A 25,816-nucleotide genomic window follows, 5' to 3' on the forward strand; every position below is an offset into this window, starting at 1 on the left:
AAAAAGACTGATATTGCCTCCCTTATGGAAGTTTTCTTTAGAGCGACTAAAATTATTTTAAAAATAAATAACCACTTTAAATTAAGGATCAATTCTTTCAACTCAGGCAGAGCTAAGAAACCTCAAAATACTAACTCATATAAAATCTGAATTATGAACATGTCTGAGACATAAAGTGTGTCTTTATGCCTGGCAGATTCATTTCTTCTAGAATATATAGAAGTGAATATGTAAAAACACAGGAAGTTTGACCTTTTTTTAACTTGAAAAAAACCACTTTTTTAAAAGAAGTCACTCTTGAGTTTGAATTATCTGTAACACAGAAAAAAAAACCTGAACACCTACATGTATGTGGGGTTTAGTCTGTTCAGGTACAGAATAGATTGCATGAAAGGGCTATAAATGTTTCAGTAACACTAAATATTTGGTAGCATCAACATTTTTTCCTCTTTGATAGCATAGTAAATTATTCCTTGGCTTACTCTCTCATTCTGCACAGATGCAGTGATCTGTGCACATACTGTGATAGGATACTGAGGACTTAATTTCCTTCTTCTCTTTTCTTCTAAATAAACTAACTCCAAGACCTTTTACAGCTAGGATGTGCCAAAGTGTTGTTTATTCATTTAAACTGCACAGCCTAGTGCAACTTAAATATAATTCCTGTACATCAGAACAAAGCTAACTTCATAAAGCCACATGACATGGCAAGCAACGTCTGATTAGACAAGCATCCTCCACAAGTGCAGAACCATTGGCAGCAAAAGAGGGTGCTGCATTAATCCTGGAAAATAATAGCAACTAATGCCCTATTTACAAACTTGCTTCATTGGAGGGGACAGCTACAATGCCCATTTCATTGAAATTGGCTTCATACAAAAGTACTGGTGTACCCCTCTGCTATAAATGACCAAATTATGTTCCGCTTAATTTCCTATTATGTCCTAGAGCATATTCACATTTGTGAGTTCTCTCCAAACCTTCTTCCTCTAGATATTCTTATTCTGACTTTATAGTAAATGACTTGAAGTTACTACAGTAAACAGATGAGAAGTCTGATGCAGTAAAGCAGAAGGGTTTCTGAGGACTGAAGCCAGCAGTGCCTAGCAGTGCATTTGTTACAAGTCTACATTTAGTCAAAAGTACAACTCTCATACCTGAACCTTATCAGCATATCTCCGCCAGTGTGGAAGTGTTTTTCAAAGTGACAGTTCAGACAGATTAGAGTTTGAATCTATGTTCCAGACTTGCAGAAAAGAGTGCATGAATCTTGCCCAGACTGATGCACATTTCTCACTTTATGCACCAGGACTAGTGTGTTTAGTTTCCCTGAACAGATAGACTAAATAATCATCATATGCAAAGAAATTCGAAGTCAGTCTCTGAGCCTCCAGTTTATAGAAGCCAACGCCATGTTTTTTGAAGCAGTCTTTGAATCTCTGAGCTCCCCTTGATCCCCCCAGCCCCTGATACTAATGGTTCAGGTTTATGGGAGAGATGTAAATATGGCCACTAACACTTTATGACAGTCCAAGTTATATTTCTATCAGGAACAATGTTTTTCTGGCTGCCCCTCCTTTACACTCCTTTACATTTCCTTCAGTGGTAACCCTCTTTGTACTTAGGTGAGACAAACAGACTCTCGTCTCTCTCTTCCATGGCTGATAGTAAGGGAATGGAGAACTAGGAAGAAAACACTAGCTGGAACAGGAAAATGTTTTTCCTAAAGCTGCTTTTAGGGTCTTCCTTTCAATGTTGGAGGAATGATATTTGTGTCTTTTTTTCCTAAACTCAATGCCCCTTACACCAAACAAAAATACGTACCTTATTTGTCAAGGAGTGGCCTCTAACTCGCTGCTGTCCCAAAGAGATTGGGCAGTGGGAAGGCAGCCTAAATGGAGAAGTGTTTTCCCTTGAGTAATCAAAGTATCTTCTGGAGTTCACATTTTTTCACTTCATCACACTATTAACTCCAGCAATGACAGGAGTAACTTGTGCTGACAATACTGGATGTATAGAAAAGGGCTTTTGGAGTTTACCAGTTATTAAAAGGTACCTAGTGAGTGCCCAGAACAATCTACATCAATGAAATGTGAATAGTCTGTTCACACTTGCAAGCCTAAATCAGAGTGTGGGCAAAGCACCTGTCAGGATTTCAAAAGGCAAGAGAAAGATAAGGCTGTGCAGCCATTAGCATAACAGCTTTATATATATACACATATGTATATAAAAATAGTTAATATGTGGTGTAAATGTTTATGAAAGTGTGTAGGTTACCCAGAGGATAAAAGAAAGGAGATGCAAGAACAAGAGCCCAGTGAAATAAGAGTTTGCAGTTCAGCTTTGGTCCAGTTGGTCTGGAGGCTGGGGATGCAGGAGGGGTGACCAGAGTTGGCACAAAGCAAGCGCTGCCTGCAGGAAAGACATGACCTTCCAATGGAGAGGAATTGAGAGAGAGAGAGAGAGAGAGAGGAGACAGCTGACAGGTTTTGATGATGTCTCAGCTGATACACAATGAGAGTTTTGCTTTTGCAAGGTAATGGTTAATGGGCAGTAATACAGAATGCTGAATGTTTGGCACAATGTTTTATATGTCATGACCTTCCTTCCAGCCAGAGATCTTTTTTTACACGAGTTTATTTTATTTCATAGTCCTCAGGAGAAACATGTGTGATCTGAGTCCCTTTTTGTCCTCTGCTACATTTGGTGCTGGTCATCAAACAGTCAATCTGCATTGCCTTTCAGGAGTCCCATCTCCCTTCTGCCAGGATCAATGATAAAATTTTGACTGTGAAAGTGAGAGAGCCCATGGGCCAGATGGATATTTGGTAGCAAAATATTTGAAAGGCTCTTTTTGCAATAAAGAACCACATGAAGTACTTGTTCTTAAGACAAGCACCAATATCTTGTCTCCATGGTATTTGTAATCAATATTATATTACAGGTTGATTAAATACCAAGATATTAGAGTGGTGAATCTCAAAAGTATATTTTTTACTTTTCTTTGTTTCTCAAAAACAACCATAGAAATTATTTAGAGAAATGTTGACAATACCAGAAAACAACAAAATCAAAATAGCATCATAATCAATATCTCTGAACATGCAATCTTAGCAAGGGGGAAACACTCATCATTGGATCAGTACCTGGCAGATGCTGCATGCTGCAGGTGGGCAAGAATATTACAACTTCATGGCCTAAATGTTTGGCCCATTTATCCTGTGTGAATAGGTAGTATAACATGTGGAACAATTTCCACACAGAGCTTCTTAGACAAGTATACAGTGTGTGCATAAAAGGTAGATGCCACTCAGAAAGGTGATGACAGCCCTTGGAAGCCAAGCAGAATGGTTTTAATCTGTTGTCCTCACAGATGTGTAATAAAGGATATGGCTGGTGTGCATTTGATACTGGAACACAAAAATGGGCAAGCAAGAGAGTGAAGGCTGTATGAAGAGCCATAGCTAACCAAGCCAAAACTCATAGCAGGAGCAGGTGGCTTGGCCCTCTTGTCTCTGGATGACTTTCCTCTTTAGGCTTTTTGTCTTTGGCAAAAGTCATTAAGTCAATGTCTGTTTGAACACCAGTGATAAAGTCTGGGAGCAGTGTGAGAAGGAAGAGGCAGAGAGAATCTGGCTCTGTGCTCAAAGAGTTAAAAAGAGCTAGGCCACCACAATTACCAGCAGTGGCAAAAAAAAAAAAAAAAAAAAAAAAAAAAAAAAAAAAAATTGCACCTGCCTCTGTTTTTTGTTCTGGCAGCTACACCTTGATATGTGGGGGGCTAAAAGTACATTAAACTGTGTCCAGGCTGAGGAGTGCTCTCTCTGTGAGCCCCAGTGAACAGACTTAGGGGAATGCTGTGTCAGACACCAGCCAGTCAGACTCACACTGTCTCCTTACGCTCCCATACCAGCTTACTCACTTTTCACTTACCAGAGCTCTTTTATTCAGCCCTCTTTTCAATGTCTTGTTACCAAAGTTTAAATTTGTTCTTTGGGGGCATTTTTGGGTTTATTTTATTAGAGGAGATTTGAGAGTTTGTTTGTTCTAATAAGCTGGAGCTGTAATTGGGAAATGGGTTAAGCTTCCTTCCAATTAAGATAATTGACATGAAATACCCAATTGCGCTCTGAGAGAGAGAGAAATAAGTTCCCCAGCTGAGCTGTAGAAAAGAGCAGTTTTGTCTAACAATGAAGGTAGAGGCAGATGTTTAGAAAAACATGTAAAAGCAATCAGGAGGGGATTCATACATTTGGTTATTAATTAAGATGCATGCATGAGCAGCCAGCCAGCCAGCCAAAGTTCTGAGCAAAGAAAGGCAAAATTCCAACAAGGGGTAGAAGGAAATCTGTATTTAGGAGATTCCTGGGATTTTAGGCTTTTTTTTTTTGTTTGATTGGGATTGGGGTGGGGGGGTGTTGGCTTGGGCTTTTTGTTTGTTTGTTTTGGGGATTTGTTTGGTTTTCCTTCTGTAAAGGAGGAACAGCCCCAAAGGTTTTTGGAATTTTCGAATTGGCATGCCCACTTGCATACAATCTTCCTGACTCTGTTCTCTTGATCATAGTAAGTTTGATTCTCTTTTACTTAAATAAAGTAGGATGTGATGATAAGGTCGTATCAGGCCATGAGTGTCTCCACAACTAGTAAAAATATAAATGGCTTTGTGAACTCTGTGGTTTGCCATGGTCAAAAACTGTATAATGAATATTGGAGCAATTAGAAATAGTGAGTGACTGAGGACTTCTGAGGATGCTCATGTTTGCTTTGTGTGGGCAATAAAGGAAGTGGAATCAGCCTTTCTGATTGTAAGGACAGAGGTGCTTGAGAATCTGATGTAGAGATAGACAGCTGCTGAAAAACTGTTAGTTGTAGCAGTCAGTTTGGAGAAAAGAAAATGCAGAGAGTGGGTATTTGCTAGTAACTGTCTGTACTACAATCAGGGAAAGATGTACTAGTGTTGGCAAGAAAGAAGAAAAACTTCAAAGATTTTGGATAAGAATATGTTGGGGTGTTATTTTTTTTTTTAATTTGTGTCTTATCCAACAAACTCAAATTTCATTTACAACATCAAAAGGAATGTTATATGAGAGTAAGATTGGAAGAATCAGCACTGAATTCACTTGGCTGCTCATTTAAGTGATCATACCTGCAATTTTTATGCAAATATTAAAGCATCTTAAATATTTGTTCTTTTCTTTGGTTTTCTTGTTTGAGCTGTCCTTGAAATTCATAGAATCATGGAATAGCTTGGATTGGAAGGGACCTTAAAGATCATCTGGTTCCAACCTCCTTGTCACGGGCAGGGGGACACCTTCCACTAGACCAGGTTCTTAGAGCTCCATCCAGCCTGGCCTGGAACACTTTGAGGAATGGGGCATCACAACTTCTCTGGGACACCAGTGCCAGTGCCTCACCACCCTCACAGTAAAGAATTACTTCCTAACATCTACCCTAAACCTACTTTCTTTTAGTTTGAAGCTATTCCCCCTTGTCCTGTCACCACCTGCATTTGTAAAAAATAGTTTTCCATCTTTCTTGTCCCTCCAGGTCCCTTCAGGTACTGGAAGGCAGCAACTAGGCCATGTCATCTCTGCTCCAGGCTGAACAATCTCAATTCTCTCAGCCTTTTTCCCAGGTGAGGAAGCCCATCCTTCTGTTCATCTTTGTGTCCCTCCTCTTGACTCACTCCAACAGGTCCATGTCCTTCCTGTGCTGGGGATCCCAGAGTGGGATGCAGCACTCCAAGTGGGATCTCACAAGACTGGAGCAGAGAGGCAGAAGAGGAGGAGACAAATTCAACAAGAACTTAAAAAATGAATATCTGTTGGCTTTAATGGCTTGTCTGACTTATCTCTGTGATGACTTTGGTAGTATTAATGAAAGACGATTATTTGCGGGGGGTTGTGGTTGGTGTGTTTCTTGTTACAGTGGGGAGAGTAATTTTACATAGATAAACCTGGTAAACTAATGTTGGAAAACAAAATACATTTTCTGGCTGAAAGGTTACCCTTTAGTTGAATTTTCTTTATGACTGAAGTGCTCTGTGATATAGTAAATCAAATGAGAAGACATATGACATATGAGAGAAATATGACAGATTCCTCTATCATGTAAATAAAAGTAGTTCTGCATTTGGAACCCCAGCACATATGGAGGGTTGCAGAGTCTGGACCACCTTTCAGCAGCTGGGCAGCCAGGATATCTTCTGCTGCTACTGCCATTATGTAGAAGATGAAAAACTCAATCTGACATTTTGTGAAATCCTGCAGGGCTGCTCTGATGCATGAAATAACAGACAAGAGATGGCGTCACTGCAGCCTCTCTGTGTCTGCACCTGCATGTGTGTGTGTGTGTGTGTGTGTGTGTGTGTGTGTGTGTGTGTGTGTGTTTGCCCCTGCTGAAGGGTGTGGGTGGGCAGTAGATGCATCCTCCTCCTGTGCAGTGCCTTGCTCGGTTTCTCTGGCTTGGTGGTCAGAAAATGAGGTAAATTAAAACTGTGCAGACCTTTGCATTTATACCCTTGTGATCTCCTATTGTTTTTAAAAGCTAGGGTTTTTTTGCTATTCATACAGAGGTTTTCTTCTGGAGTTCCACAAAGATTGCATGTGGATATTTGGGCTAATTTCTCATCAGTTAGAGTTTACTCAGTCCTTTCATAAACCCTTTTTGGGTCTCAGTGCTAAACTGTTTGATTTTGCGGTTCATTTTAATGCTTTTAATGAAGTACTAGTTTGCTGTGACCTTTCCCACTCTTTTCTTTGTCCTTGTCCTTTAAATATGATGGAATTCCTGGAGATATAGACAGCTCTTTTATTAAGGGAGTATTAAAATGAAGAATTTTCTCTGGAGGTTGTTCTTATGTAAAAAGATACTGCAAATGACATTTAGACTCTCCATAAATGCAATGAGACTAATTTTTTTAAAAAAATCTCACATGATGAAAGACAACTGAAAAGTGCTATTATAAATTATGTGATCTTTATATGCTTAAATAAAGGCATTCTGCATGCCTTACCTTGACAAAGCTTCTGCTGCCTTCCTGGCAAACCGTGGCTAGTCAAAATTAGCCTTGTGATCATAGACTAATATCCTCCTTGTAGTAAGCATCACTGAATGATTCCCTCTGGAATTACACCACTCTTGGGAGGTCTCAATGATCACAGAATAGTGATCCTGTGGCTTTTATAGCATGGTGCAAGACAGACACCTAAGAATGGAATTTCAAAGACTGAGTCAATTTCGCCCTTTGTCTTAAAGTGATTGGAGAATCTTTTCAATGGTTCATCTTTATGATAGTGTTGTAAATACATAACATAGATTGAGAGAATTAGAAAAAAAAACCAAGTTAGAAAAAACAATTTATTAAGTAATATCATATAAATAACTTGTTACAAAAATCAATTTGCAAAAAGGCAAATTCACTCTGTCTGTGAGAAATTGTCGCTCAAATTGGTTTCTCATCAAATCCTTAAATTTCATTTTCCCCTGCCCCCCAACCCCCCAAAAGAAGCCAGTACAGTGAACAGGAAATATAAGGGAGAGAGTGCACACTTCCCATCTGACAAAAACGAATTGCCCATCCACGCTGCAGAAGAGATAATCATTCCAGCATGGGTCCCTTTGCAACACAGGAAAGTTGTAGGTGTAAACCTCTTGGGTGACAAAACTGTCACCCACAAATATCCCTCCCTGCTGAGCAATGACCAGATCCATCCAATGCTGAGGCTCCCTTGGCACAACCAAGGGATGACATCATGAGAGACTGAGTGGCTGGAGCACGCCAGCAAGTAAATCTTCCCAGGTGGTGGCATCACTTTCAATTTATGCTTGGAAGTATTTTTAATAAAAAAAAAATCAATACCAAAAAGCATTTATTTTAAAGGGTTTAAAAAAAATCACAAATCGCAATAGGAGTTTGCCAGATTGATTTCGCTCAGTAACACAGTTAAGATGCACATAGCATTTATTATAAGGCCTTTCTTTTAAGTTTAATTTTTTCAAAGCAATGAAAGTAATCACAGAATTAAAACAGTACAGTGATTCTGAAGAGTTTTTGTGTCAAAACCCAGAACCATTTGTGTGTTTGCAGTGTTCCCTCTTTGTTGTGTTCACCTGAATGCTTAATAGTTCTCTAAGTTTGTATCTTTAATAAACACTAAAGTAATAGATCATAGAAAACTAAAAGCTTATAGAAAGTGTCTCCAAGTATATTTACATAAATAGTGCAGTCTCATAGGAAAAGTCAAAAGCCCATGGGAATGGAAAGAATTTCTCTATATGCTGGACTTTTGCCTTGTTTGTCAAATCGACTTTGTGGTAGGAGAATTTTAAATGTAGCAGCTCCTTTTTTTTTCCTTTTTTTTTTTTTTTTTTTTCTTTTTATTTTTTTTTTTTTTTAACCTTTTTAGATTTATTTTTAAAGAAAGCAAAAGATACATGAAGAAAAAGGGATAAGGGCAAGTTCTGTAAAAACTCCTTTGAAATCCAGTAACTCTACACACAAGATGATAGCTTCGTGGCTTTTAAGTGCCATGGGCCTGCCTCGCATATGACTGACTACCTCCCCTCACCCCCCACAATTCACCTCCTGTTCTTCTTCCTGAAATGCTCAGTTCTCTGACACTTGAACCTCTTATAACCCCAGCACGGCTTTTGGATACCTACCACTGAATTTTATGAACTGTTCAGGAAACTGTTTTAGTGTATGACAAACATGGGTCTGGGCCCAAAAGTGTAATATTGCAAGATGATGGGCAGGATCAAGGTGGTTTCAGCTGGCTTAAATAAAACTGCTGAGGGCAGGGACTGCTATTAAAGCATTGTGTTGGAGTTCTGTGTTTTCTACTCTTTCTGGAGCAACGCATGAGTCTGTAGACATTAAATGCTTTTGTTCTTCTTTAAATACAGAAAAAATCTGAGAAAAGAATTCTTCCTAAAGACTGAAGTGAAAGCAAACAATATTGTGGATTTGACATTTATTGGATGAGGCTGCTGTTTCACAGGTGTAGATGGGTTGGAAAAATCCTGCCTTTCACAGCTTATGACATAGTTCATACTCACTGGAAGTAGCATAATGACTGTTACTTTGTCAGCTCTCATTTGACAGACTGCAGAGTTAATTGAAATGCAAATGGACAGGTGATGGCAGCATCCATTTGGGGCAGTGGTCTTCTGAAACACTTTTATACTTCTCATAGCCAAAGGAAACATGGAGAGACCTTTCTATCAGATGGTGGCAGGTAGAGCTAACACAATGGTGGTTGCAGAGTTACCTGCTCAGAACCACCGTCAGGAATTCACCCTGCAGAAGACCATCAAGATTGTTCTGCTGCAGAAATTTAACACATGCCTTTCTTTCTGAGAGATGTACATGGAAATGGCCTGGATTCAAGTTGCTTGGTCTAAAAAAGATGTCTTTCTCCCTATCCATGCAGATCTCCCTGTGGTGTGTCAGTAAATCTGAAAATGTTAGAAATCCACTCCTGGTTCTTCTCAACAATGACAAATCTGGTTTTGAAACTGTACATGTGTAGATACTTATTTCTAAAGCCGTTTCTCTTTGATTTACTTCTCTATGATTGTTCTGTTTTTTATGATACCACAGATGTTAACTTTCTTGGTTTTGTGGGATAATTTTTTTGGTTTTTTAACAGAGAAATGGAAAAGCTTAACTCGTAATGTAGACTGCCACTTCCTAAAGTGGATTATTTGAAGGCTGCCTCTTCCATTCACATTTAACAGTAAAGAAAAATCTGTCCATAGAATGAAGTAAGACCAGAAAAATATAGGTTTCCTAGGAAAAAATTTAGAAAATACTTCTGTTGGTACAGGTGACATGTTCTTACACTATATATCTTTTCCAGCACAGATAGAAATAACTGAAAAATACAGACAATTTGGTTTTCTCATGGTTAGACGCAACTCCATCTATGTCAGGTTTGGGAACACATCCCTGTCCTGTGATCCTGCTGGTAGAGCTTTGTGCAGAGCTCTCTGCAAGGCTTTGCCTCAGCTCTCTTCCAAGCACTTATCTGCACAGAGAGATGTCCTGGCACAGCTCACGGGCTGCTGTGTCTTCCCTCACTGGTGCTGCTGTGGGATAGAATTGGATTTAACCTGAAGTAGTTCTCCTGGGGTAAAAACACCCCAGTAAACACATAAAAAAACAACCCCCTGCCAGTTTTCTGGGGTAAAGTGACTCTCTTGAGAGTTGAGATGAAATAGTTACTGTAGAAACCTTATTCCATTTCAAGTGTAGAGATGGTATTGTTCTGCAGTAGCATGGCTGGCATAGACTCCCAGGTCCCTGTTTCATGTTGACTCCACTGAATTCCCTGGCATCTTTTAATAGGTTTCCTGTTGTTAGGTCAGATGCTTTCCCAAATTAAAAGCCAACTACATTTTTATCTCTCTACCTGGCTTAGATAAACTGCCTAATAATATTTCTTCTTCTGAAATAGGTGTAGTTGTAAGAAGAGCAGGCTTAAAACAGCCTTGAAAGCCACTTCATAGCCCATAGTCCAACAACTGGTTATCTACAAATGACAATTGTAGCACTGTGTGAAAGCATTATTAAATACTCGTTTCTACCATCTAGCACGCCACCATGCAACAAAGTGCAAAGAAATACTACTGCAAAGGTTTGTATTCACTGCAATATGGCACTTTCAATATTTAGAATGCAGTACTAATTTTATAAATTGCACTTTGTGGTACTGCCAAGCAAGAAGAAAAGAAAGAATTGAACTCTCCTTGCTGTGTGTGAGATGCTAAATCTGTTTAATTTGCAGGGAAAAAAAATAGTCCTTAAAATCTAGATGCATAAATAATATTTTGGATGCAAGTTTGCCTCAAATTTTCTTAGAAGAATGCATTTGATATTCAGGCACCATATTTGTGGTGACATAACATAATTTTATATATATAGCATATTTACATAACAGGCACGAGTAGCCACTCTCTATTATTTACTGTGTCACTCAATGGACAAGATAAAACCAGCTTTGAATTAAAAGGAACGAAACCTCAAACCAATTCAAAACTTGCGCTTGGACTGCTACTAACAATCACTAAATCAGACAAAATCACTGTACAAACATAGGAGAATAGTTACAAAGAGTTCACTGATCCTTCTGCCTCATTATCCCACCCAGGGAGTCATTAATGCAGGCTGACCCCAGGGTGGCCCAGCCCCTTCAGGGCTCCGGGGCTGTCTTCAGCCACCGACTCCCTCTTCCCAGTGAGCTGGAGGTGGCTTGCAGGGCTGGACACTTGTGTGGCTTAACAGCCACTCTGCCATCCCCTCCACACACCAGTCTGTTTCCTTGAGGCTTGAGGAAGGGAAGGGACAGTTCACTGGCTCAGTCTGGGCATCCAGCTGGATTCTGAGCTTGGGGCTATTTGCTAGAGGCAACCCCAGAGTGAAGGGAGAGAGAGAGAGATGTGCTAGGAAGTCACTGGGGAGAGCCCCTGGAGGGATGTGCTGGCCCCAGTGATTGTGTGAGGGGAGCAGCCCAATGTGAGGGACCTGTGGCAGGTGGTGCTGCTGAATCTGTTGCTCCTCCACATATCTGAAATCCAGATGGTCTCTCCTGTCTACCAGAGCCAGCTTTTGGACAGATTGCTTCCTAGAAGTTCCAGTTTCAAGGAAGCCATGAAGAGCTAGGCTTTTAGCATCTTAAATTACTTAGGAACCCTCAAGAGGACATCATAAGGCTCTAGCCATGCTATTGCCATTGTTATGGGTGCAACAGCTCAGCCCCTCACTAAGTGATGGAGCTGGGAACTGCACTCTCTTGGACTTAAACACTCTGAGAGGCCTCCACCAGGGAGGTTGAGGGCTCTGGACTCTCAAAAACTGGGCTCCTCTGCTCTGAAAGCATGCAATCTATAGTGCTGGGCATCTGCAAGCCATTAGCTACTGTGCCCTACACCTACATGTGTGCAGTGCTCTTCACTGTGAATGAGTCCTTTCCTGCCCAGGCAGGGCCACAGCATGGCTGGCTCTTCCTCTTTCCTCTGAGCTGGTCCACAAAACCTAGAGTTCTGCCATTGTGGTTGTAAAAGTCTAATACTTGGGACTCTTATTGCTCTATTTAACTTACAAGGAGTAATGGATTCCAGGGATTAATTTTTATTTGCTCTTAGTTTTCTGTTTGTTAACTTTTTTCTAATCTCTCTTTATTTCTCACGTAAATTGGAGCTGTTTAATTTTCAAAATTATTCACTTAAAATTTAGGGGAGGAGGAAAATAGATGGATTCCTGTAGTTCTGGTTTTAAATACTGTTTCATGAAATAAATTAAAATAGTTACACATGAGGTATTATAAAAAGAAAAATTCCTTCTTTTCTTGGCACTGTGCCATGGGCTGGGGTTCCCTACTTTGGAACACAGGGTGGTGTTTAACTCCTGGAATTGGATATGCCCCATGGCAGCCCCTTAGGGTTTTCTCCAGAGAGCCTCTCCTAGATGGCTGGATTTGAAGAGTAACCACTACATGACCAATTGAAAAACCAACTGAAATACTGAGTGGTGTGCAAGCTATAAAGAAAACTGTTTTGGCCCAAGATTATGGCAACTTTCCCACCCCACATCTGGACAAAATTACTTAGCTTGGCAAAGCAGATAAACACACACAGAGAAACTGTGGTTAAAATTTTAACTTTTGGTGATGTTTTTAACAACCCTGGCTGAGTAGTTTATTTTAAAAAATGAGTTGTATTTTTAACACCCCCCTCCCTTTTCAGGCCACTGGAATGACCATAATTTTCACTTACTTGTTCATTCGGGCTCGAGTCTAGAAGAAAAAAAGGAAACAAATACCCAAAAGAATGAAAAGTTTTTTCCTCTGATGGAATGACAGCATTTTCCATTTCTAAAGCATTTTCCAAATGTCTTACATAGTTCTTGCAACATCCTGATGAGGTAGGCATTATTTACCCATTTTACAGATAGCAAAACTGGGCAGAGAGTCAGTCAGGAATCCACCCTGGACATCCAGGCAAAGAAGGTCAGGACAGAAAAAGCACTTTTTACTCCTTTGCAGTTGCTCCTTTTGCCCCAGAGGGTGGCAGTCACCTTGAGGTCACTCCTCCCCACCTGCACATGGGAACGGGCAGGAGTAGGTGGATATGAACATCCCGACTCCAGTGTTCCCAGGACAGTGACCATCACTGAACTGATGTGCAGGTGGAGGCCGACTGAGAAAGTGCAAACAGAAGCACAGTTATGATCTGTTCCTTCCTCCAAGTCATGACCTAATCTGGAGCTGGATTTGATGACTTTCCCTGCATTGCAAAGCAAGCCTGGGTTAGAATGGGGAACCATCTAAGAATTATATATATTGGGGCTACTGACCACACACACGTGCACACACACACTTCTCTCCAGCAATGCTAGGTCCAAAGAATATATACAGAGCAGTCAATGAACTATATATATGTGTGTGTTAGTATGATTCAGCGCAATGGGGCAATGGTGAGTTCTAGAGAAACACTCAGGCTGAAATGACCATTAAGCCTCTCTACCCTCCTCATGAGTAAAATGTGTGTTTGATGTTCTTTTCTCAGCTTACTCTACTTGTATAATAAACCTTCATTCCATCACCACTACTTTTGACTATAATACATAGGGTAAACTAGGATACCTCAATACATTGGGATGTGCAATACACAACAGAGCAGTCGTCTGAGCTGAATAGTCTGAATACAAGTAAAAAGCAAGTGAGCTTAAACAGTAATATACTCCAATTTACAATATAAGCAGAACAAGTAAAAATATTGCTCCCCATCTGATCCCTTTTTTTCCCCTCCACTACTGCTGTGCCTGTAAGATTGGCTTGGTAAACTGGATGCACTCAAAAAAATAAGGATTTTGCCTCTTGGAAGCGCATAAAATGATACTAGAGAAAGTTTTCTGCTGGCTAACCCACACAGACTGCAGTCATTAGACAATTCAAATGTGTAGAATAGAGAACCCTTTCAAACAGCTGTGGAGAAACAGAAAGAAATAGCCACTTCACATATCCCAGTGCTGTTTCTGGGAATGAGGAAAAAAAAAAAAGACACCATATTAAGAGTCTTTGTCACTGTCCATTGAGCCATACATATCTGCCAGCTTTTTAAACCGAGGTCCCCAGTCACTGAGGTAATCGTAGTCCTGATCTCCGTCGGTAGTCACCGACTCCAAGGAGCTGAGGGACTCGGCCACGGAACCATTACCTTCATAGGCGTAGGTGGCTAATGAGTCATACGGAGGAGCTGTAGGATCTGTGTCGTTTTCCTTTAACCTTTGGTTAATGAAATCTCTGACATCCGTGTTATCTCGCGCTGTTGCAGTCCGCCGCGGGATAAAAAGTGTTTCCGGCACGATGTCTCTGCGTAATTTGTTATCATCTATGGCTTCGGGATTCCTCAGCGTGCCAATATCAAATGCCTGGGTGTCCTCCTCTCCACCTCCTTCGTCGTTATAACTGACAATGTTGTCTCTGATGTCTTCTTTGGAAATTATCAAAGGCTCTTTTTTCCTCTGCCGCCTCAGCGCTGCAAACAGCACCACAGTTACTGCAAACAAAAACAACAGTGAAAGAGAAAGGGAAAGAAGGTTAATCCCCAACTCCATGAAAGCCCAGAAGAAATGCTGCACCTCTGCTTTAGTTTGAAGTTTGAGAGGATGTTTTGAAAAACTGAAGATGTGCACATCAGATTTTCAGGCTGCACTTGCTCTGCCTGTGAGTTCCCTGGGAGATGAAATGGCATGGATGCACAGAAGAAAGGAGATGTCAAGCTTGTAGGAAGCCAAGCAAAGTGTCTTTTTGCTGGTAGGCACTTTGTTGCCCAGAGCCATAGACTAATTTTGTCACCTTGAGAACAGAACTAGTTTAATGAGGGCTGGGAAGGAAGAAACATTTTCTCCAGAGTAAGTAACATTAGATGTTATTTATTTATGTTGAACCCCTTGGACAACATGCAGCTTCTGCTATGGACAAGGATGGTATCTACTGAGCTTAGCAAAGCTGAATTTCAAGATAAGTAAATCTATCCTCCTCTGGGAAGAAAGCTTGGAATATGGAGGGGATTTTCAGCCAGCACAAATTCTGAGTTTTATTAACTTCCCTGGAATGTTTCCACAATGTTTATCACCTTGAAAAGTACACAAATTAAATAATGGACTGATGAGATATGATAAAGGTATTTTTTAATCTGACAAAGGCCGATTTCTAGAACATATTTTATGTCCTTCATTTTAAAGTGTGTGTTTGCATACACATATTTTTTTTATTTATTTGGAGGGAAGGAACTCTTTCCATGAACCTGATGGAAATTTTAATTTTTTTACTCAATAATGATTTTCAGTAGTGATGGAGAACTGGACACAGAGAGTGGAAAGGGATATGGTCAACACTTTCTTATAGGAGCTAGTTTCATATTTCTTAGCTGGATTTTACATTAAGATGTAAAAAGCTGAATATTGACAAATGGACAGTCGCAAGAGCAGAGATATATTTCTGCTGTCATTGTTGCTTTGGTAGTCTGAGGTCTGCAGTGCCCAGCATTTCAGCTCTGCTGTGCAAATTCCAAGTAAGGACACATCTTGCTGTCTTTACAGTTCTTTCATAGTAAAGCAAAGCAGAAATGCCTAAACTCATTGATGTGAGATGATAAGGTGGATCACAATGATCCTGCATGTCAGCTTTGCTTCTAAAATGGGGTGTGAGTCAAGCACAGTAACTGTTAAAGAATTATTTTTTTTTCAGTCCTTTCCTCAGTTGTAACCTTTTAAGGTCAACATCAAGGACTAAGGGTGTCCTCAACCCAAAACCTTATTCCATTGAACCTTATCGTTCTTAGTTTCCCTTGACAGACAAATTCTAGTGAGTTTTTTCTTTTGGTGGTGGTGGAGGGTTTTTTTTTTTTTTTTTTTTTTTTTTTTTTTTTTTTTTTTTTTTTTTTTTTTTTGGTTGGTTGGTTGGTTTTTTAAATAATGAGTTCCCCATAGGATTGCTTAGAGCAAAATACTGTCTGTAGGTGTGCCTGAGTGTCTTGTTGATTGACTATGGAAGGTCATCAAAAGACAGGATAAAGCAGGAAAATGCTGTGTCTTACCACAGGAATACTATGAATAAGGAAGAACATCTGTCAATATGAGTTGAAAGGAAATGGATGATGAAGTTGAAGGATTAGAAGAGGTGGTTCAGATTGCATTAGGATCTTTGCCTAATGATGAGGATTTACTTATGGTGCCACAGAAGGGTCCTAGTTTGAGTGATGCTTGTTTGTGCTGATGTGTAAAAATGCAGTTAAAGACCATTGTCTTCCTCAAAAGCAAAAAACTGTGGCACTGTGTGGAAGGACTGGTGAAAGGTGTGTATGAAAGAAGAGAGATAGCTGGAGAACATTTTGGAGAACTTGAAAAACACAATGTCAATTTGGAATAGGCTTCTGGAACAGTGACTGGTAGAATGGTCTGAGAAAGCATAAGAATGACTGACTTTGCATCAAAGAGTTGCTGGAGTGTCTCATTACAAAAACAGTGTTACACAGAATATGCAAGGATGAGACTTTGATAAATACATCACGTCTGATACGTGGATTTTACAGCTTTGTGCTGAACTTGCAGGAAAAAGACCCCATCAAAAGCTAGACGCTGAAGTACATCACCTTTATTTGCATGTCTGTGTTCAGCAGTATCTGAAACCTCCTGATAAGATGCTACACTTACTCAAACTGCATATAAGCCTTGCAATTTACAGGCACTTTTTGTTGCTGCTAAACTTTGAGTTGTGGTTCAGGTCTGACCAGAGTATTGTTTTTCACTCAGTAGTGGTTGCACATTCAAACCCTGCAACCAACCTGAAAATAGAAAATTATATAGCTGAGTTAATTGAAAATCTGCTTATGGTGCATGGTGGCATGAGCAGTAATTGACATAAAGTGCTGCTTAGCACACAGAATCAATTATTTTCGATTGACATAAAACAGGAAATCGTTTAATGTCAGATTGATATTAATGAGCACAGTTGTACTAACGAGTGCAAGATGACCTGCAGCATTACATTACTTTTTCTGGTAAGGAACTTAATACAAAGTGAGCTCAGCCCTTGGGGGCAATGATACCATGTTTTGAAAAATGAATTTAATGGTGAATTAAAGATCAGATTGTTATTGTGGGAATCTTTTCTGCAAATGGGACAGAGCTTATTTGAGCAAGCCATGACTGCAATGTTAGAGTCTGAGAACTACGACCTCATTTTCAACTCATTACTGGAAAGGGAAATTTTGTTAAAAGTAAAGATCAGGATGACTCTGCAGTGGTGATAAGCATGTCCAAGGAAGATATGAGTATGGTAAAAAGAAGTAGAATCATGAAGGAAACATTTTCTCCCCTTTCTGACCCCACTGCTGTAAAATTGGTATGATTTCCTTCTTTCCTCTTAACATGGTAATAACATCTCCCAAAGAACAGCCTGTGTTGTATTGTACAGTTGTCCCCAGATTACCAGGTACAGATAATGGCCGAGTGACCAACTATCTCTGTTTGCAGTACAAGAGGGGTGGAACCTGACAGGTATGTGAGAGATGTTGCAAACTTTTTATATATTTTATATATTTTTATATACATTTTAAAAAGTTGACCACCCGTAAGTGCCGTAGCCAGACTTCTGCACATCCTCCAAACTCAAGACCCAACCTCTTTCTAATCATTGGTGGCTGAAATGGAGGACCCTGCAGCCTTTGAGAGAGTCCCTCAGTATCATTCAGCATCTTTTTCCAACAGAAAAGCAGTACTGAGACTTGTTTCTCCGCAGTCTAGAAATGAGAAGTTAATTCTTCAAAACTAAGTTATCTGCCCTTTTTCTGTGATCAACAGAAAGCGGTGGACTCCTGCAGAGGGTCATGAGTAATGTGTCTGGTCCTCCTCAGATGCCAATAAAGGACGGGATGAATGTCTTTCCACAGGTGTCTCTTTCCATTGACCAGAGTGTGGAGTCCAGCTGTCTCCTCTTCCTCATACATCACTAACTTTTTAGATAACAAGGGTCAGATTGGTTGTGCTCTATACACCCCATCTGTAGCAGCCCTCAGAGGAGGAAATACAATGATATATAGGCGGGATAAGACAATGATGTCTTTACTTTGCCTTTGTCCTAGTCTTGGAATAACAATTTTAGCAATGCAAAATAACCATGAAAGGAACAAAATGTCCCTGAGCTACTTACCAAGTAATATAATGATGCAGAGAAGAATGGCAATAAGAGCCCCAGTGCTAAGACCAGTAGGGTGAACCAAGGCTTCTGCATTACAGGACAGCATCTTTCCTCGATGGTCACAAGCACACACTCGAATAGTCACCGTTTCAGTGCTGCTCTGGATGGGGTAATCATTGTCTGATATTACCACTGGCAAGAAGTAGGTACTTGTTTCATGCCGGTTATATCTGGTTTTTCTAGTGAAAATCCCTGCTGTGTTGTCTGGAAACACAAAGCATGCATTAAATCTTCATCTGAAGAGTGAAAGCAAGGATAAGATAATAAAGAAAAATCCTCCTAGAAATTCACCTCTGTTGTCCTGTAGTGTAAAGTTTGAGCTGCTGGCTGCCTCAGGAGCTAAGGAGAATGAAAACTGATGTCCATTGTAAGAGTCATCTTTATCAACAGCACTCAATGTTTGTATCAGCTGAAACAATAAGAACAAAATTATCTCCTAAGTCAGTGAACTTTGTGTTTATTTATGTACTCTACAAAACACTATAAAAACAATCTTTTGTATCCATTTTTTTCCTCTGCTCCAAGGCTAATGATGTTTCTATGGTGAGCTTAAGAAAAGTCATCCACATGCTGTTGATGCTGTTTAGGGTCACCATACTATTATATCCTATACCATCAGAGAGTGACATTGTGAATTTGAAAGTTGGCAGAAAAATCATGTTGATTTCACCAGAAGACTTGGGTTAATGCCACTGCAGATGGGTAGGAAACCTTTGCATGTGACAAGGAATAGAGATGAAAGGTGAGACAGTCCAAGTTGAATTTATATTCATCTACCCAAATCTCATGTCATAGAAATTGTTTGGCTGAACCTTCCAAATCAGCTTTGAACTTCTTCACAATAGGAGTGGTAGGTTGAGAGTTATCTAGCAGGATATAGTTGTATCACAGACAGGACCTGTAACATTTACAGATGTGAATAAAGCAGAGGACGAAAGAATGAAAATGAACAAGGGGTAACAAGGTACAGAAAATAACATTCAAAAACATACCATCATGTCAGCTGGAAAAATACTGAGTGAAATCAGATACTGTGCAGGCACTGTTTAATTTTGCAATTAAGTTTGATGCAATGCAAAGTACACCGCTTGATGAGGCAATGCAAGAGTTGTAGCAAAACTCATTTAATTTGGAATATTTTCTTAGTATGAGCAGACAACACACCTGTTCTGCCTTTGCATTTTCACAGACGAAGGTCTCATAAAACATGGCAAACTCTGGAGCATTGTCATTTACATCCAAAACCTTAATGAACACTGGGACACGGCTGCTTTGTTTTGGGTTGTCTGAAATGACAAAACCAGAATGGAGATTTTTAGCCCCGTTACTGACTCAGTGCAGTGGAAGAAAAGGACAGACTTGGAGGCTCATTGCCTTAATTTTTCTTGCTCAGAGCACTTCACTTACTTCCTGTTGATTTCTGGTGAATGTGTTATGGAATGAATGCAGTATCATTATTCTAATTCTATGTAAACTATAGAGTTAAGATGGAGTAGGAGTCCATCTTAAATTTACAAATTCCTTTGATCATTCCAAGTATGATTATGCATGTATGTGTGATATACATAAATATAATACTGGAACTAAATTAAATCTGTTTATTAGCCTGACTAATACTGTTCTGTGGCAGTGAAGTAGCTAGAACATATTCCCTTCCTTAGCTCTCTAAAAACAAGAGAATGAGATTGAGTGGGTTTTTTCTTCTCCACTTGTTAAATATAATACTCTGTGCCCTACAAATCTTGTGGCACAGTTAAGCTACCATGATTATCACTATTTTATAGAAATAGTAACTGCAGCTGTGATCACAGATGCTTTCTAACCTGTTGTGAATTGTTTTGTCTGATGTTCTAGAGTAAATACTGAAGTGTATCAGCTGAAAAATATAAGCACTATATAGAACCTGCAGGTCCCCCTATGTAAACAACCTTTTTTTTTCCCTGTCAGGACTGCATAGTTCCCAGAGATTGAAATTGACAAAGATATTCTTGAGCATAGAATATTAATGAAAATACTGTTATCTTTCTGGACAAAAATGAAAACATCTGGAAGTGCACCATACTTTATAGACAATTCCTTTTCCTGTTGGGAGGAGGCAGGCTTTAGTCAAAATGATACAAGAATAAGAAAAGCAGTGGCAGAAACCTTGCCTAGAGCCATGCATGGTGAAATAAGCAAGATTCTGAGGCAAAAAGTCACACCATAACAATCACTAACATCTAAAATGTTCAAGATCTGGTCCCAGAGAAATTTGTCATCACTAATTGAAAGAAACCCAAGAGACACTGCCATTGATCCTTTGTGCTCTGTATCACACAATATCCACATAGGCGTATGTGGGTATGGGAATGTGTGAGAGAGAAATCTGAGGGAAAGAGGGTGATTGGGATAAGTTTGGTTTAAAATAAATACCTTCCCCTCTCATACATGAGGGCTCACACTGAATTTTCCCATGTTGATTTCCTACCCACGTAAATATGCTTTATAAACGCGTTTTAACCTATCATTCAAGTGAAAAAATAGTGCAATAAAATATAGCAGATCTAAGACTCTATATTCTTCTACAAGCATTCATTATAGTAGCTTGTTGGTTTTATTATTATATTTGTTCATTATAGTAGCTTGTTGACTTTAATAAAAGTCCTATTAATGTGTTTATCATCCTTTTATAAATGTGAAAATGCCTTCTCAAAAATTTGCACTGCTTATTTGTATTACAGAGCTCAGTCATTTGGACAAAATATTGTGCTTTAAGGCTCCACAGTCCCATTGAAGTTAATATGATTCCATTAGGCATAAACCTTTTTCCAATATCAACCATTGGGCTAAATTCATTCAATGTATAAAATAACAGTTTATGTATAATATGGACTAGGCTGAATTATTTGCTAAAATACATCAATAAAAGAGTTGAATTTTTATAACAGGCAGAAATCAAAGGCATTCATTTGAAGTCACAGGACTATTGGAAAGACTATTTTGTAGGGCATACTTTTCTAACAAATACATTCAAATATATTGGCAAACACGTTTCTTCTCCTCTGAAGGAGAATTGTTTTCTTTCCTGCTTTTTTAAACCTAAACCTACATATTTTCATTTTACTTTTCAGTGCTTAAGGTTCTTAAAATTTAAAATCATACTGTAAGAAACAGAAGCTTACATAAACTCTAGGCTCTATGAGCATATTCCTCTTCTCTGATTTAATGGAAATTAATATACGTTTTCAAGTCTGTCTTTTTTTATATTTTGTGTGATCATCTTTCAAATTATTTGTGCAAATTAATTCATGTAGGTTCATTTGTTTGCATTATCCTTTAATTACCACTGGGCTCCATCTCCATAGACTCAACAAACTGCTTAAATCTATTTCTCTATACAGGGATATGTTTTCTGCTGAGCCAGCAACAAAGCTGTTAAAGTGGTGGGGGGTTTTTTCAGAATACAGCCTCAAAGTCCTGCCAATGTTTGACTTACCCATAAGTGTTAAGCAACAAATATTTAAAAACACTCTGGGAATTGTCTTTGGTAAATCAGCTGTAATTCTGCAGCTGTGACTCACTAGACCTGTGTCCCACGTTTTAATGCCAGTTTGCTGTCTGCCTGTGGCAGATGTACTGACCTGGGGTTTCACCAACTATTTATGTGCAGCAGTCACAGCGTGATTGATTCTCTGGGCTGCTGAGCAATTGCAGCTCACACTGGTGAAAAAGAACATTTAGAACTGGAGCAATCTACACTTACTGACAATTCTAGACAAAGGCAAAACAGCTTCTGTATTTATTTTTTTTTTTTTTTACTGTAAAACAAAAATCAAGATCAGTCATCACTGAAGGTGATGTTTCTCTTTATGACTTTATAATTATTTTTTCCTATATCAAAGGGAGCATCCCCTCCCATTTGAAGGCGTATCCTGCCTGTAACCTGACTGGATATTTTTTTAGATTACTTCAGTGAAGTATACTTGGAGCTTCATGAGATAATATCACTGAGAGAAAGAAGTGATTCTATGGAATTTAGTGGAATGGGACTTTAAGTAGCCTTGCTAGAAATTTCTGGGTTTGCCAGGAACAATAATCAGTGGTACTTTCCAATCAAACCTCTTGAAACTAAAATTAGTGAAGTGTCCTGGACCAGAAAAGTACATTTCTAAAAAAAAAAAAAAAAAAAAAAAAAATTGCCTTTGTTAGACATTTACCCAGTTATTCCAAATTTACTAAAGCACACCCTGGGAAGCAGTTTGTTGCAGCTTGAAAGGATTCAGACTAAAAAGGAATGGTAATTAAGACAGAAGCCTGTGTCAGACACAAAAAGTTGAGAGGGTTTGGTGCAGTAGAAGGTCTGTGCTTAGGGGAGGAAGCAAGAAACCAAATGAGTACTTCCTACAGATGCTAAGCTGGTTTTCAGAGAATTTTCTATAATGCATGTTATTTCAGCCCAGCTGGAGTCAATGCAAGTGTTCTTGCTACTGTCAATGATAAATCTTGCTATTCTTTCCTTTTTAGGCATTTTTTCCCCTTTTGCTCTACCAGGAGCTGCCTATAGTGTACAATTTTTGACCCTAGAACCAGCCTTCAAGAACCTAATAGAAACACAGCCACGTGACTAACATTCAGTGTTTGGTGTGCTGAAATCCCATACCTAGCATTAAAAGGTGAAAACTTTCATGAGAGAGAGAAAACTATTATTGTCCTGTCATTCCTATAGGCTCAAACCCACTACGCCTTCCTAATAACCCCATTTGCTTGCCTCAATAGCTTTATTTTACATTGGTTTTCAGCTTTAAAGAAGACTCACACAATAAAGAAAGTTGAGTCAAGTAATCTCAAGCTTTTTACACTCTTCACTGTTAAGCAAGTTATTGAGCCATGTACATATATAAAGAAAGGAAGTAGAGCTTACATTGTCTCAGAAAAATCAAAAGCTTTTTAGCCTCTGAATTGCAGTGAGACATTCTAACAGGCACAGGGCTGGTGTTTATATGAAACTTATCTACCATTCCACCATCAACATAGGCACTGTGACTCTGCAAAAGCAAATAGAATTGCATTCCCTGATACTGGAGCATGTGATATACTTATAGATACTGCATTAAAGCGAAGCAAATTATTAATTAATGCCATCTCAAACATGTCCTCATCTTAGACCTCTGGCATTTCGACTTCTAAAATCAGCATGTCTTGTATTATCACAAGATTGCTACTTTGGAACAAGCCTAAACTAAATGACAGATTGATTTGTAGCTGTGGCTTGTAATTTCAAAGGATGCACACAAAGTAGAAAATGGAGATGCATAAAACTGACTAAGATCTGGGCACCCAGCTCAGCCCAGCCACTTTAGCTTTATTTGCAAACATCCAGTCTGAATGAGACTGAATTCAGCCAAGGAATGCAGTTTGGCTTTAAACCATATGTTTTGCTGCATGCCAGTTTCAGAATTCAACAGCCATGTTCAAAATTTAAAGTGGCTATAACTGATCAGAGAACACAGAACTGTCACCTTTTCTCCCTGCTGTTACCTCTTCATGAACCGTGTCCCTAATAAACACAAAACTGCAGATGACCTCTCGTAAGAGTTACTGCTTCTTCATTAGTATTGAGTGGGCTATCCATAAACCTGACATGTGCCCAGCTGCGCTTTCCACACACTCAGCTAGAAGGCTAAATTCATTACATCAGGGACAGGAGTCGTATTTAGGTTTAACTTACTGATCTCTGCTGCTATTACTGTAATGTTGTGCCACAGCAGTGTTTCCCGGTCAAGGGGTTTTGAAGTGAATATCGAACCATTTCCTGAATTGATGTTGAATACTCTGTCCATATCAGTGTGACGATCTACAGAGTACCTGCAAACACGGAGACAGGGGTTAGAGGAATGCTTTCCTTTTAATTTCTACGTTCTAAAACCATTTTCTAAGACTAGACATCAAACAGCTAGCAAATGGGGTTTCCTTTTGTTTTCAGCACAGGCTTCAGAGTCTTTATGTATTCACACAAAGAGCTAGTTCTGAGCTACTGGATAATGACACATTGGAGGTTTGATTTAGAAGGTGGAGTATTGTCACTGAATAAATGAATTGCTGTAGAATTTACATACCTCTGAGAATCATCAAAGCTTTGTTTTTAGTGAAAAATATGAAGTCTGTGTCCTGAAAGATACGAAGTTTATTTTAAGGCTGAGTTGTCTTTTCCTTTATAAAACCCTTTTTTTAAATAGTTTGATATCTCAACTGCTCCAAATCATTTCTGATACAAAATTTGACAGCTGGGGTGCATTTGTACCTTTCCCTTTACAGCATTTAAAAAGGTTGCCCGCCCAAACCAAGTCAGCACGGAGCAGATTCATTATTCCACGGCACATGTCACACAAAGGTTTGTTGTAACTCATTAAAACTAACATTCTCAGCCCTGCTTGATGGTATCTGTATGTGAAAAGGAATGCTAACAAGCTCTGGATGAGCTCAGAGTCTAAATACAGATTCAAATTTTCAATCTGATCTTTTGCTTTTTCAGCTGAACTAAATCCAAGTGTAAAAGTAGAACTCTCCAATTCCCGGGAGAGTGCTACCACCTTGATCCAAATGCTGGGACTTGGTTTCATCTCTCCTGAACGGAAAATCCTTGCATAAATTATAGAGGTTTTTGACAGAAATATGTCTCTGATGTTGCCAAAGCAAGAATGCAATTGCATTATTCTGCTCCCATTTCAAACCCCACTGTGTGCTCATGTACAATGCAGGGTAGATCCTTAGGAAGCCCAGTGTACTCCCTTGGTCTCCTTGCAGGCCATATTGATGGAGACAAGGCAGCTACTGCTGTTCCTCGTGTCCAGACAAGGGTAAAGATAATAGTTGAACTGGTAAGCAGTCAGATGAAAACTGGGCCAGGAGAACGACTGGCAGAGTTTACTGCTGCCACGGATTTCAGGGGAGTGCAGAGGCTGAAGAAAAATTTCTCTCTCCTGCTCTGTCCTAGAAGCAGCTGCCAGACATGTCCTCTATTCTGAACAATTTCCTTGTGCCTGTGCAGTGTCTCTTAAATTCTGATAAAGACCTTGAATGAAAGAAGGAAGGAATAGAAGAAACTAGTTGAAACGTGGTTCTGCCAAAATTTTAAAATTAATTAACTTGCTATTTATCTTGTAACAGACATTTTTTCTTCTTTGCAAATAAAAAAGGGGGATGTAATGCCTACAGCAAATTAGTTATTAGGTCTTATTCCAAAATAAGAATTTAAGTGTAGCCAACCTTTCCAAACAAAACAATGTCAAGTATTAATTATTTGCACTAAACTATTTTTCTTTCTTTATGGTTAATTCCTAGGGAAGCACCCAAATGACATTCAAAGGTACTAGCACAAAAAGCTAACATATTTTAGTAGTACTTGCATGGGCACGTTTTGCTAATTCTTCAGGAGTTCAGATTTAGTTTTCATTCATTGCTGTCACTTCACTGACAGTACTGCAATTTGGGCTGCAGGAAGTCAGCTGTGGTGTCACTAACTTAGTTCCTTTATGCAGCATGGTGACATTAACATCAGCTTGAAAAGTGCT

General features: G+C 39.3%; 1 protein-coding gene across 5 annotated transcripts in view; it reads right to left on the minus strand.

Annotated features, from left to right (window-relative positions):
• Positions 1-13,794: 13,794 nt before the first annotated feature.
• The window catches only part of LOC310908507 (cadherin-6), a 103,615-nt gene continuing 91,593 nt past the window's right edge, over positions 13,795-25,816 (minus strand). For all 5 annotated transcript variants that reach the window (XM_083859612.1, XM_083859614.1, XM_083859611.1 and 2 more), the window contains exons 8-12: positions 23,974-24,110; positions 19,431-19,552; positions 18,558-18,675; positions 18,219-18,470; positions 13,795-14,562 (exon numbers count right to left, since the gene is read on the minus strand). In XM_083859612.1, the coding sequence (XP_083715738.1) occupies positions 14,072-14,562; positions 18,219-18,470; positions 18,558-18,675; positions 19,431-19,552; positions 23,974-24,110 (1,120 nt within the window). In that variant the 3' untranslated portion in view covers positions 13,795-14,071. The remainder of the gene's footprint in view (positions 14,563-18,218; positions 18,471-18,557; positions 18,676-19,430; positions 19,553-23,973; positions 24,111-25,816) is intronic.

This window comes from Zosterops lateralis (genome assembly GCF_965231275.1).
Source record: "Zosterops lateralis genome assembly, chromosome: 1".
NCBI classification, from domain to species: Eukaryota; Metazoa; Chordata; class Aves; order Passeriformes; family Zosteropidae; genus Zosterops; species Zosterops lateralis.